General features: G+C 37.3%; 1 protein-coding gene across 2 annotated transcripts; it reads right to left on the reverse strand.

Annotated features, from left to right (window-relative positions):
* LOC125230546 (cytochrome P450 315a1, mitochondrial) lies at positions 1 to 13,163 on the reverse strand. 2 transcript variants are annotated; one of them, XM_048135728.1, is made up of 9 exons: positions 13,073 to 13,163; positions 10,397 to 10,589; positions 9,900 to 10,303; positions 9,618 to 9,818; positions 7,852 to 7,988; positions 7,463 to 7,657; positions 1,250 to 1,465; positions 883 to 1,018; positions 1 to 664 (listed from the first exon to the last, which is right to left on the reverse strand). In XM_048135728.1, the coding sequence occupies exons 1-8, from the start codon at positions 13,077 to 13,079 to the stop codon at positions 902 to 904; spliced, it is 1,470 nt and encodes a 489-aa protein (XP_047991685.1). In that variant the 5' UTR covers positions 13,080 to 13,163; the 3' UTR covers positions 1 to 664; positions 883 to 901. The 2 variants fall into 2 exon arrangements, with proteins under 2 accessions (XP_047991685.1, XP_047991684.1); XM_048135727.1 differs by having other exon boundaries at positions 13,067 to 13,163.
* Between the last annotated feature and the right edge of the window lie 452 nt (positions 13,164 to 13,615).

The raw sequence follows: 13,615 nt of genomic DNA on the forward strand, positions 1-13,615 counted from the left end.
CGTTTTTTGAATTACACTCAGGTGGCGTGGCGCGGACGTCCGTTGCGCGCCCCGAGACACGCGACGCTCTGATGTGGCCGGTCCCTAAGTCAAGCTTGGACTGATATAAAACGACTTGACGTAGACGAACTATAAATGAAATATTATTTTATACATTCCTCTGCGTGAATCGCTATAACAATCTTTACAATTAATACTCATACATCACTAATGTATTTAATTGACACTGCCAATGTTAACAGTTGTTAACGAAAAATTTCGTACATTGACCCGCCTGTTCTCTATCACACGCGCGTTGTTATAGATATTGCTGTCGCCAGTGGAGCCGGCGGTCAAAAGGCGAGTCCACATAAAGCGCAATGTGGTCGCGCGGCAAACGTCCTGCCATGACCGATGCAAGTTATCGAGGAAAACTCACGCGCTGCCTCAACTGAGACGCGTCTTCATTAGCCGTTTGCTGCAATAGTTCATTGCCTCTCGACGTGCTTCACTCGTATGTGGACCGTTTTAATGACGGTGTGCAGATCAATGTCCGGAATTCTTGGTGCTTAGTGTAACTTTACTTTTAACATGTGTCATTCAAAAATAATAATAGGTAGGTACCTTGACTAAATAATTTGGAAACATTCATCAGATTAGTGCCTACCAAACACCTATTCCTTTCCTGTAAATGATACAAGAATTGTTACAGTTGGTTCTATAGAATAATTATTCATACATGTATAGGTATTTGCGTCTCATGTGTTTATTACTCTTTAAAAAATGATATTTTACACTTAAAAGTAATATGTATATGTATATGGACTTAGATAAGAAGGTTTATTAATTGTTTTCATTTCATTATAATCATTCAAAAATATAATTTAAAAATAAACTTGTTACCTCTCTAATTTTTTTTTTTTCAAATTTGCCTGTGAGATATTGTCATTTCAATAGGTTCATTGGGCACAAGAACCTGGGAAGTGACTGGGAATACTTTTTCACTGTTTGTGCACTTGAAATCAAAGTTGTTTACAATCTGCAAAAAAAATGCGCATGAAGCAACATCTGCTTAATTCAACACAACACTTCTTAATTTTTTCAGCCATTTCCTAAATAAATTGCAAATATTTGCATTGAAAAATGGACTCACTCTTGGAAGTCTGTTTTAGTCTGCAGGTTTTAAGTCTACATTTTAAAATGAAATGAAATTAGGCCCTTGCTTTTTCAACTTTGCAATTATGAATAAATTCTTACAGCATGCCCTCACCTGAGTCAGGAACTCTGTAAGTTGCATTGTTGCCAACTTCTTGCCTATACACGACCTGGCGCCGAGCGCGAAAGGCAATGTTGCTGTAGGATTGTGGTTGCCAAGCTCCTTCCTTCTGGGATCACTTCTGTCCCAACGGAAAGGTAAGAACATATTTGCCTTAGTAAAGTACTGCTCATCTCGCCCAGATGTGTAAATTGAAGCTATTATTGGGGTCTGAAAGAAAAAGATGTGTAATAAAAATTATTTACATTATGCAACCTGATTATTATATATTTAGAAATATTTTTGTAGATTGACTTCTCGAAGAAAATTATAGAGATAAAAAACTATTTCATACAACATTGAGGGAATGCATGAAAAATTTGCACACCTGTGCCTCTGTGGCTCAGTTCAATAAGCATTGAATCACTATGTTACCTTTAATTTAAAAGGTAATACTATATTACTGATAATTTGTTTTATTGTCTTCAGTAAGACAATAAAACAAATTCGGATTTGTCTTATAGTTTGATATTGAGTATAAAATAAAACAAATTGTACAAACATACTTTTTATTGAAACTTCTTAGGTGATATTTTTTGTAATGTTAATCTAACTTCTTCTTTCATATGTGAATAGGGTTGCTCCAGCTCACTGGGTGCCTCTGGTATCCGAAGTTTCCTCCTCAATGATGGAGACAGGAGACACAAATTCTGGATGAGGCCAAAGCTGCTCGATGTCAGCCAGTAAAGGCACATGCAAGATGGTACACTTGCTGCTACAGGTATCATGACTATTGAAAATACTCTAAACATGTTTGTGAAAATATTATATATTTTGGATGGATGTCTGAGCTTAGACATTCTCTGTATTTCAATAACTGCCAAATTGGTCAATCCAAATGCTACTGGCATGATGTAGGAGTGATCAGGCTCTGCTAAGTTTGGGAACCAACCAATGCCTCCAGCTGTGAGCTCCATCAGTGTCACTATAGTAGCAGCGTCCCCAGACTGACAGTACACCAGATTTCTTAATGCAAAGGACATGCATACCCATATCGGAATTTGCACCCATATCACTAAACTGGCCTTGAATGGATGACAGTTGTCCCTAACAATAAGATTTTGCCATTGTTTCTTCATTGAGCGCTTAAATAATATTATAGCTTGCTTATCTGTTAATGTGTACATCTTTTTTGCCATTGCAGTTTCCTTTTTCAATTCTTCAACCATGTCTTTTAACTCTAAACTGATGTTTTCTACCTTTGCAAGAATCCTATTTGAATATACTGTTAGAGGTAAGGTCATTAGAGCTCTCAACAAAACTGTGGAACAAACTATTGTAGACCACCATGGCATACCAGTGGCATCATGGAAGTATAACAATCCATCTTGCATTGAGTGAACTAAGTAGCTGTTTGATATACTTGAGTATATTTGTCCTTGCCATTGCACGAAGCCCTCTGCTGAGAAGTTCCTTTTAATCTCTCTGTTGGGCATTACAGTTTTCCTCTCCTGTGACTTGTAGTTGTTTGACAGTGATAATCCAGTATTGTTTAATATTCTGCTATTGCATAAGACACTAATTGATCGGTACCCAAGAACATGCGGTTTTAAGTTAAGACTACCTAATATTTTACAACAATTCATGATTATTTATTTTACTACTGTTTATGTGATCTCTTGAGTAATAAACATAACCTCACTTTTGAATGTCAAATCCAAATTTGACATTGACGTAACCCTGTTTGAGCTAGTGACAAAATCGTCCGCCTTTATACGGCTTTTTGCTTCAAACTGGAATTTAGCTTCTCTTTTTTATAAAATCCAAAACGTAGTGATTCAATGTTCTTTGATAAAATCTACAGAAATAAAGCAGGGACCGGACAACCCCTTCCGCGCAGGAGTAACCAAGGTAGAGCTGATGCTGAACCCTGGCTATTCCTAAAGGGACTCGGGTTTCGTGCAACATAGGTAAACGCTGTTTTCTTCATCGGACTTGTATTGATGAGTACTTGAGTGAGCAGTAACCCAGGTAGAGTTGATGCTGAACCCTGGCTTTTCCCAGGGGAACGCGGGTTTGGAGTAACATAGGCAAGCGCTGTTTTCTTCACCGGACTTGTCTTGGTGAGTACTTGTGTGAGCAGTAACCAAGGTAGAGCTGATGCTGAACCCTGGCTATTCCTAGGGGAACGCGGGTTTGGAGTAACATAGGCAAGCGCTGTTTTCTTCACCGGACTTGTCTTGATGAGTACTTGAGTGAGCAGTAACCAAGGTAGAGCTGATGCTGAACCCTGGCTATTCCTAGGGGAACTCGGGTTTCGTGCAGCATACGCAAACGCTGTTTTCGTCATCGGACTTTTCTTGATGAGTACTTGAGTGAGCAGTAACCAAGGTAGAGCTGATGCTGAACCCTGGCTTTTCCCAGGGGAACGCGGGTTTGGAGTAACATAGGCAAGCGCTGTTTTCTTCACCGGACTTGTCTTGGTGAGTACTTGTGTGAGCAGTAACCAAGGTAGAGCTGATGCTGAACCCTGGCTATTCCTAGGGGAACGCGGGTTTGGAGTAACATAGGCAAGCGCTGTTTTCGTCATCGGACTTGTCTTGATGAGTACTTGAGTGGGCAGTAACCAAGGTAGAGCTGATGCTGAACCCTGGCTATTCCTAAGGGAACTCGGGTTTCGTGCAACATAGGCAAACGCTGTTTTCGTCATCGGACTTGTCTTGATGAGTACTTGAGTGAGCAGTAACCAAGGTGGAGCTGATGCTGAACCCTGGCTTTTCCCAGGGGAACGCGGGTTTGGTGTAACATAGGCAAGCGCTGTTTTCGTCATCGGACTTGTTTTGATGAGTACTTTAGTGAGCAGTAACCAGGGTAGAGCTGATGCTGAACCCTGGCTATTCCTAGGGGAACTCGGGTTTCGTGCAACATAGGTAAACGCTGTTTTTGTCATCGGACTTGTCTTGATGAGTACTGGTAAAGCTGATATTGAACTCTGGCTGTACCTAGGGGAACTTAGGTTTGGTGCAACATAGACAAACCCGGTTTTCGTTATAGGCCCTGCCTTTATGAGGACTTGGGTGCGCAGTACCCAAGCCAGTGCTGTAGCTGAGACCTGGTGGTACCTAGGGGAACTCAGGTTCGGTGCAATATAAATAAACGCTGTTTTCTGTTCATAGTATATTTCGTGTGAAATATCTTAGACTCGTCTTTATGACTGGTACTTGGTTGAGTTGAGTAGTACCATATCAATCAATCAATCAATCAATCAAAATATTCTTTATTCAAATAGGCTTACAATAAGCACTTTTAAATTGTCAACAGTGTACAATATTCATCTTATTTTAAATATCAGAGCAATTTATTGGTGCAATAAACAATATTGTTTTAAAACTACATTGATTTAATAAAATGATATCAATCTAAATTGTATAAAAAAATACTAGTATAAAAACTTCTAGAATAAATTCTAAATGTCAAAAAAATTGTGTAAAAATACATTGAATTATCAATATCATCATTAATAAGCTATATAATTAATGGTTTTCAGCAATACTTGTATCCCACAGTGTTTCATCATTCATGTAGTCTTGTGTGCTATAGTAGGCTTTAGAGATCAGTATACGCTTTACATAATGTTTAAATCGATTAAAAGACAGTTCAGTGATAGAATCTGTCAAACTATTTCTGTTGATTGTTGTGAATTCTATGAAGATCGTTTGAAACAGAAATACTTTTCTGGTGGCAATCAAGCATACAGCCCGTCTGATAGTAAATAGTTACCGCAGTCTATGGACGCTTGGAACTCCAGTATTCTCTTTATTCCCTGTGTTACTATTAGTGAAATCGACTGTACTTAATTTTGATATTCAAATGGATATACATACGTATTTTTTTTAACATAAATAAAGTGTTTTATGTATGGCAAATTAATAAATTTGTTCTAACTACTTGATGTTAATATTCATTTCGGGTAGGATTTTTGTTCAGTTAATATTATGTTTTATGCCTAACTTGACATTGCATGAAATATTTCTATACTATAATGCACCGAATCCAGAGTTGCCCTAGATACCGCCAGGGCTCAGCTACAGCGCTGTCTTGGCTATTGCGCACCCAAGTCCTCGTCAAGACAAGTCCGATGACGCAAACGGAGTTTGTCTATGTTACACCAAACCCGAGTTCCCCTAGGTACTCATTAAGACAAGTCCAATGACGAAAACAGCGTTTGCCTGTGTTACACTAAACCCGAGTTCCCCTAGGTGCAAACAGAGTTCAGCATCAGCTGGATTTCGGGTACTGCTCACTCGAGTACTCATCAAGACAAGTCCGATGACGAAAACAGCGTTTGCCTATGTTACACTAGACCCGAGTTCCCCTAGGTGCAGCCAGAGTTCAGCAACAGCTGGACTTTGTGTACTGCTTGCTCGAGTACTCATGAAGACAAGTCCGATGACGAAAACAGCGTTTGCCTGGATTACACTAAACTCGAGTTCCCCTAGGTGCAGCCAAGGTTCAGCATCAGCTGGACTTCGGGTACTGCTCACTCGAGTACTCATCAAGACAAGTCCGATGACGAAAACAGCGTTTGCCTGTATTACACTAAACCCGAGTTCCCCTAGGTGCAGCCAGGGTTCAGCATCAGCTAGACTTCGGGTACTCATCAAGACAAGTCCGATAAAAAAAACCGGCCAAGAGCGTGTCGGGCCACACTCAGTGTAGGGTTCCGAAGTTTTCCATATTTTTCTCAAAAACTACTGAACCTATCAAGTTCAAAACAATTTTCGTAGAAAGTCTTTACAAAGTTCTACTTTTGTGATTTTTTTCATATTTTTTAAACTTGTGGTTCAAAAGTTAAAGGGGGGGGGGGGGGACGCACTTTTTTTCCTTTAGGAGCGATTATTTCCGAAAATATTAATATTATCAAAAAGCAATCTTAGTAAACCCTTTATTCATTCTTAAATACCTATCCAACAATATATCACACGTTGGGGTTGGAATGAAAAATATTATCAGCCCCCACTTTACATGTAGGGGGGGGGGTACCCTAATAAAACATTTTTTTCCATGTTTTATTTTTGCACTCTGTTGGCGTGATTGATATACATGTTGGGATCAAATTTCAGCTTTCTAGTGCTAACGGTTACTGAAATTATCCGCGGACGGACGGACGGACGGACAGACAGACATGGCGAAACTATAAGGGTTCCTAGTTGACTACGGAACCCTAAAAAGCAGCGTTTGCCTGTGTTACACCTGAGCAAAGCAGGAGCCTATCATAACTATAAGTATTTGGTATTGAAAATTGAACCTTATTTTATCTACAGCCGTTTCCATCAAACAGAAACGCGCAAATATCACACACAGTGCCGCCGTAGGTAACGATCGTATGTTATTTCGTTCGGAGTAATGTGTGCTTTATGAGCGAGGTACAGGATTTAAACTCGCACGATATGCTATAAGGGAAAGCAAATAAAACCCAATATAAGGCTTACCCTTATGGCGTTAGGCTGAGCCGATGATAAGGGTTTTGAAAGGGTATTGGGCTATTTTAGGTAAGCGCTTTCGTTAGGGCTTTAAAAGCAAAATGAAAGGGTATCGCGTCAAAAGGGTAGGGTAAGTTAAGCCTAACGAAATACCCATACAAAACCCCGTATAAGGGATAGCGGGCCGGTCCCTGAAATAAAGTGATGGGTAGTCTGTGTTATGGTAAACTTAAAGCTGTTTTCATTGTTCCGTGCCGTACCGATGTAGAAGAGTAGTAACACATAAATTTAAAAAAAGAGCTATTTGTTTTAGCCAACTGCCAATATTGATACCCGAGTAACCCGACCAAGCGAAAGATTTCCAATTGAACCGCGAGCGTAGCGAGTGGTTCAGAATGTGGAATCTAGAGCGTTGCGAGGGTTCAAGGTAAAACAAGCCATTGCCTGGGCGCTTATGCGGTAGATACAAAATTATATTTTATACTATTAGGACGAATACAGGGGATCAAAATAAACATGGTAAGAATAATATCCGAAGTCGTTATAAATAAATAAAGTAATTGAAGATAATATTATCTTCAATTACTTTATTTATTTATAACGACACGAATGACATCCTCTTAGGTTTAAAGTTTGACATATGTCAAACTTTAAACCTAAGAGGATGTCATACAGATTATAATACTATTTTTATTTTAACTATTAACAACGTATATAATCGTTGTCTTTGAAATAGTAAACTTACGTGCAAATCTAGTTTGTATTCGCCGAGGATACAATCTTTTGGCAAAACTCTTGTCAAGAATGGAGCTACGGGATAAAGTCGCATAGACTCTTTCAGCACATTTTTCACGTATCCTACATCTCTTGTGCGCATTTCGTTCTTAACACAATCGTCTTGTGAAATTAGATATAGGCTCCAAATGGAAGTATAAGCAGTCTGTAACAAAATTATTATGATCATTTAAACGGAAATAGTTATCATACGATAAATAAATGCGACGTTCACCGGTGGCCGAACCGGGTATCGTATATGCGGGACTTCCACTAGAGCACCCGACCGCCTTTGTGATCATTTAAATTAACGATATTTTATTACCTAATGACAATAATTTAAACAGTTTGTATTCTTACCGTATCACCAGCGGCTAATATGAAATCTGCCACTAACCGTACGACTGTTTCGTCGGTTACACCATCCTTGACAAGTTTATGTATAAGACCGTCGCCTTCGCCTCTTTTAATGACCATTTCTGATACCAGACTCTGCGCTAAAGAAATAGACGAAATATATTAATAAATGGACGAAATGGAAGAAATACCTCGTGTGTTCATAAGTTTTGAGAAGAATTTAAAAAGTTGAATTTGAAATAATAACATGCTCGCAGCTTGCATCCAGTATTTCAAATTTTGAATTTGGAACCTTTTAATTTTAAAAAGGATATTTTATTCGATTATTTGTCATTCTTTATCGAGATGGCGGGAAAGAAACAGCTACGGTCAACGGTGATTTCGTTGTATGAATCCGGTGCAAAACCTATGGAGATTTTCAATCAGATTAAAAGCAATTTTGTATATTATACCTTGAAGAGGTACAGGGACACCCAATCAACTGCTGATCGATCAAGAACCGGCCGTCCGCGATCGGTAAGGACTCCAGCAAATATTAAATTGATCAGGGAACGACTCCGTCGTAATCCGTGCCGCACACAGAAGAAAATGGCTCTTCAAACTGATTTAGACGGCGTGCGAACTCGCATACGATTTTAGTTACATTGCGGGATGTTGAGGGTACATACAATTTTGCACAGCCATCAAATACCGCAATGTAATAAAACTCGTATGCGAGTTCTCGAACCGTCTAAATGGGCCCTAATATTTCACGTATATCGGTAAACAGAATTCTTAAATATGATCTTAAAGTAAAGGCTTACAGTCGGAGAAAAGTTCATTATTTAAATGATCGCCTTCGAAAAATGCGGCGTGTTCGATGTCGGATGCTGCTAAGGACACACAAAACTAAAAAAAAATTATTTAACACACAAAACTAAAATATATTTATTTTTACTGATGAAAAAATATTTACAGTTGAAGAAAAAATTAACAGACAAAATAACAAAATCTGTGCAAAAAGCTCGAAGGACATCCCGGCTAACGTGCGAAACGACCAACGTAAACGTACCCATCACCCTGCTAGCGTCATGGTATGGTGGGGCGTTTCGTATGAAGTGTTACTCCGCTACATTTCTGTCAACAGGGGGTCAAATTCAAGGCACAAAATTATCAGAATGACATACTAGGTACTAGAGAAAGTTGTAAAACCCTTATCTACCACCTTATTCACTGGAAAAGACTGGATTTTCCAACAAGATTCCGCCCCGTCTCATAAAGCGAAATCTATCCAGAAGTGGCTAAAAGACAATTTACCCAGCTTTATTAGGACTGACGAATGGCCTTCGTCAAGCCCCGATTTAAACCCGTTGGATTATGCTTTGTGGACAGAGTTGGAGCTAAGACCATGCCGAAAAACACATCCGAACCTTCAGTCCATTAAACGCACGCTAGTGAGAGAATCGAAACGAATCCCCATAGAAAAGGTGCGTGCCGCTATTGACGAGTGGCCAGCCCGCTTAAAGGCCTGTATAAAAAACCGAGGCGGTCATTTCGAGTAAATTTCATTTATTTATTTAATTATTTATTGTATATGTATCGATAGTCCTATGTTTGACGTATTACAATAAATTGTTTCAGTTTTTTATAGTGTCAGTTTTTTTCTCGTCTCAAAACTTATGAACACACGAGGTAAGTCCAATAAAGTTTGCATAGCATACCTTTGGTTATTTTTTGTCTTTACATCCCTTGTTAATGCGCACTCATACTATGACTTAATTTATACTTACCCAAATGAAGCGACGCATCTACAGATTCCTTGAAATTTCTCCATACTTTCAAATTTAAACTTTGACAGATGTTTAATGGCAAACCGTACAATTTGGTTGTTGTTTTAAATATCTGTTTTAAGGTATCTGAGAAGTTGGAAATCATCGCTTCAGAATATTTTACACCATTCGATGACGATCCAGCAAGTATAGCTAACATAACTGGAAAGATACGAAAATCAAAATATGTTGTGATTTTATCTACTTGATGATCCAATGCTAAAGAACAAACATTCCTTGTACCTTCTATCGACAGTCGGTACATGTCAGATTCCAAATTCACTGTTGCACTTCCATTTTCGACTCTTCCTCTCCACGCGTGGACAAACTTTTTAACTGAATTTTTAATAGGCTCTTCTAACCATTCAATGGAGCCCTCTCGGAGTAAATGTTGGTTCATAATTCGCCGATTTGTTAACCATTCTTCACTATTCATGAAGAAAAGACCCCTTTTGGAACCATATAATTTTTCATATAGAACCCAAGGATCGGGTAAGATATGGATAGGATATTTCCCTTCAAGGCTTAGAAACACTCTTTTAATGAGTAGAGGATCGCTAATAAATACGAGTTTCGTGTTACATCCTAACTTTTCGTAAAATATGGATCCTAGTTCTTTATGTCTCTTGTCAATATATTCGTGCAACCTGCAAAAGTATCAATTGCTTATTAAAAATGTATGAATGTAGCCCACTACCGAGAAATATTCGTTTATATACGTATGTTTATTAATATCTTACATTGTTCCGCCGCCTGCTAGCATTAAATCCAATTTAGTTCCAATCAATGGTAAGGCTTTTGGGTGCTCCATGTCGTCAATAGTTTTAGCATATACAGTCTGTCCAATGGCTGTAGCACAACTCCTGATGTTACACCTTTGATTGATACGGGAAACAGATCGACCAATTAGAGAGTACATGGCGACTCGGATATCTATAATAGAGATTCAATGACAATATTTATTCATTTGGCGATTAAGGTAAAATCAAAGTTATCGCATTAGAATGAAAACCAATAGCAAGTACAATTTACTTTATGATAATAAAGCAAACATAACACACGGCTTTGACTGATGTAGAGATGCTTTTACTATTTTGAGGTCAAACATCAAACTGTCTCTCCAAGTAGGTAGGTAGGTACATATTATTATCCCTGGTCTAAGTTAAAAGAGTTAGTCGAAAGAGTTACGACAGTATTGTGTTTCAATTAAGTAGTCTATAAGTCTAGCAGGAAGAACGAAAACCGGAATTTCGTTTTTTGGAATAGGCCTACACTGCAGTGCCTTTAGGGGGTATAAAGACTAGCAAAATGTCACAAAACAGAACATCAAATGTACCTACATTCAACTCGAGTGGAAATCAGCAAGTGTTTGTAAAACACCTGATCCAGAATATATAATCACAAATAACCTGGTCGAGAGCAGGGAAGTGAAGTTATTTGCGAGATTCAAAAGTCGCTGACCGTAAGATAGTGTCGATCACCCTAACAATCCGGTCTGCTTGTACGTTATGACTTATTATGCAGGGTATTTATTTAGGGCACCGGTTAACCGGGCGACTAAATAACCATAGAAATGGGTATCAAAAATAATAGTTTGGCGACTAAAATGGGGCCTCAAAATATTTCAATATGAGGTAGCATTTTAATGTCATTACGGCTTACGGTTTATTCAGACGCGAGTACCAACTATTTATTTGGCAACTGAATTATTATATTGGAAACAATTTAAGAGATACAGTTTAATAAGAAAACGGGTGTCTATTAATATAAAATATACAGTTCTTTTAAAATATTTATATAGCAAATTAACATAAAAAGTACATTTAAAATGTATACATCGGCACTCATCACCAGCTGTCATTTTGAAGCTCATATATTTTTTTTGTCGCCACAATATTAAAACACAGCCAAATTATATTATTGTATGCCCGACATAACTTCCCGTTTAATATTTTAGTTGCCCGGTTAATTATATGCCTTTATTCACCTAGTAATAGTTTACGGGTTTAGGTCATACTGAGCATCTTTACTAACGGACCAACCCGGAAATGAACTCCGAAAAAAAATATTGCGCGTACTAAATTAACTCCCTGTATATTGGCTGTAGTGGCTTTATAAGTGTCCCTGTTACAGTGTTGGGCAAAACGTAATTGAATTACAAATTGCAATTACAGAATGTAATTTCAATTATAAATTGAAATTACAGAAATGTAATTTCTAATTGAATTACGATTTTCACTAAATTACAAAATGTAATTTGCAATTCAATTACAAATTACATTTTGTGATTTTAATTGGTAGTTCATTACTTTATGAAATTACAAATTACATTCACCTAGGAAAAAGATTTTCATTGTCCTTTTTGTTGTTTAATTTTTTTTTTTTATTGTCCTAATATAGCTTGCTACTAAGTTTATTTTTGTGGGTTTGTGTTTCAATATAATATTAGGTATGAAATTAGAAACATAAAAAAAAATAGTTCTTTTTTGTCATAATACTTGTTTAAGTTTTTTACTACGTATTTTAGCTCTTACATTTTACTTCGGATGTGAGCTATTTACTAATTTCAATTTTGATAGTTTGGATATTTATGAAATTCGGGACGATTACAGCTGAGGTGCACTCAATAAAAAATATACAGACAATCTAAAATTGAAAAAAATGTACCTAAGTACATACATACATACATAACATACATACAATCACGCCTGTATCCCATAAAGGGGTAGGCAGAGCACATGAACTACTCAAGTTTCAGTGCCACTCTTGGCAAAAAGGGGTTGAAATAAAACGAAATTGTGACATTGCAGTGACAGGTTGCCAGCCTCTACCTAAGTACTTTTTTAAATTCCATATTAGTAATTTAAATTGTGTAGGTAATCGTAAGTGTTTATCACGTTCACGGACGGCTAGTGACGTCATCTGTCGTAGGCCAAAGGAAACAAAAGACTACGCGTATGCTATGCGTATACGTGTCCGTGAACGTGTTATTAAATAAATGTTTTAAACTACACTAATTGTTTTCCTTAACCCTTCCAAGTGGGTAAATTGGGTATTTTTGTGTAAGTAATAATCAAATTTACATAACGTAATTTCGTAATTCAAATTACAAATTAATGTAATTTCAATTATAAATTACCAAGTAATTTCAATTACATTTAATTCAATTATGAACGTAATTAATTACAAGTAATTGCAAATTATATAATTTAATTTGTAATTCAATTATAAAATAATTGAATTATGCCCAACACTGCCCTGTTAAAACTATTAGTCCCTATGACAAATCGTGAGATTGGGTCGCCGAGTGGATTTTAGGCATCCCAAGACCTTATTGAACTCATAATTGTGTAAAAATACGTAAAATTATAACCATAATAAATAGAAAATAAAGATAGGTAGGGACTTACCCTTACCTTTCATTCAGCTTATACAAAAATTCCAAATCACACTATTCGTAGTCACATATAATAAGCAACATGAGCCGGCAAGCGCTTTTATTCTTAACCTTTCGTATGCGTCTGTCAAAAAATTGTCATTAATATATTAGTCATAATAACTACATGTTAAAGTTGAAACAATATGGAGCAGATCTGCTCCTAAGCATACGAGAGGTTAAATGAAACCAAACTCCGCGCCGTCTTGCACCAGTATGTGAGCGTACCTCAGAGAACGGTCATATTAAAATGATAATAATTCAGTGAATAATGTATTGCTGACTGCATGGTAATGCGAACCTTTTAGTTTTTAGGGTTCCGTACCAAAAAGGTACAACAGGAACCCTTATGGTGCGACTCTGTCCGTCTGTCTGTCCGTCTGTCACATTCATAAATATCTCGAGAACTACTAATGCTATCAACTTGAAATTTGGAATAGTTGTGAACATTGTAAACCTCTACAAATAGAAAGTATAATTTTTTTAAATATATTAATTTTAATTGTAGAAAATGGCCAAAATG

Source organism: Leguminivora glycinivorella, chromosome 10 (assembly GCF_023078275.1).
Source record: "Leguminivora glycinivorella isolate SPB_JAAS2020 chromosome 10, LegGlyc_1.1, whole genome shotgun sequence".
In the NCBI taxonomy this organism is placed as follows: Eukaryota; Metazoa; Arthropoda; class Insecta; order Lepidoptera; family Tortricidae; genus Leguminivora; species Leguminivora glycinivorella.

Bases quoted from the DNA above. Each gene is read 5' to 3' on its own strand.
- LOC125230546 (XM_048135727.1), bottom strand. The intron at 10,304-10,396 runs GTAAGATATTAA...ATACTTTTGCAG, and splicing joins CTAGCAGGCGGCGGAACAAT to GTTGCACGAATATATTGACA. The intron at 7,658-7,851 runs GTAAGAATACAA...ATTTTGTTACAG, and splicing joins TATTAGCCGCTGGTGATACG to ACTGCTTATACTTCCATTTG.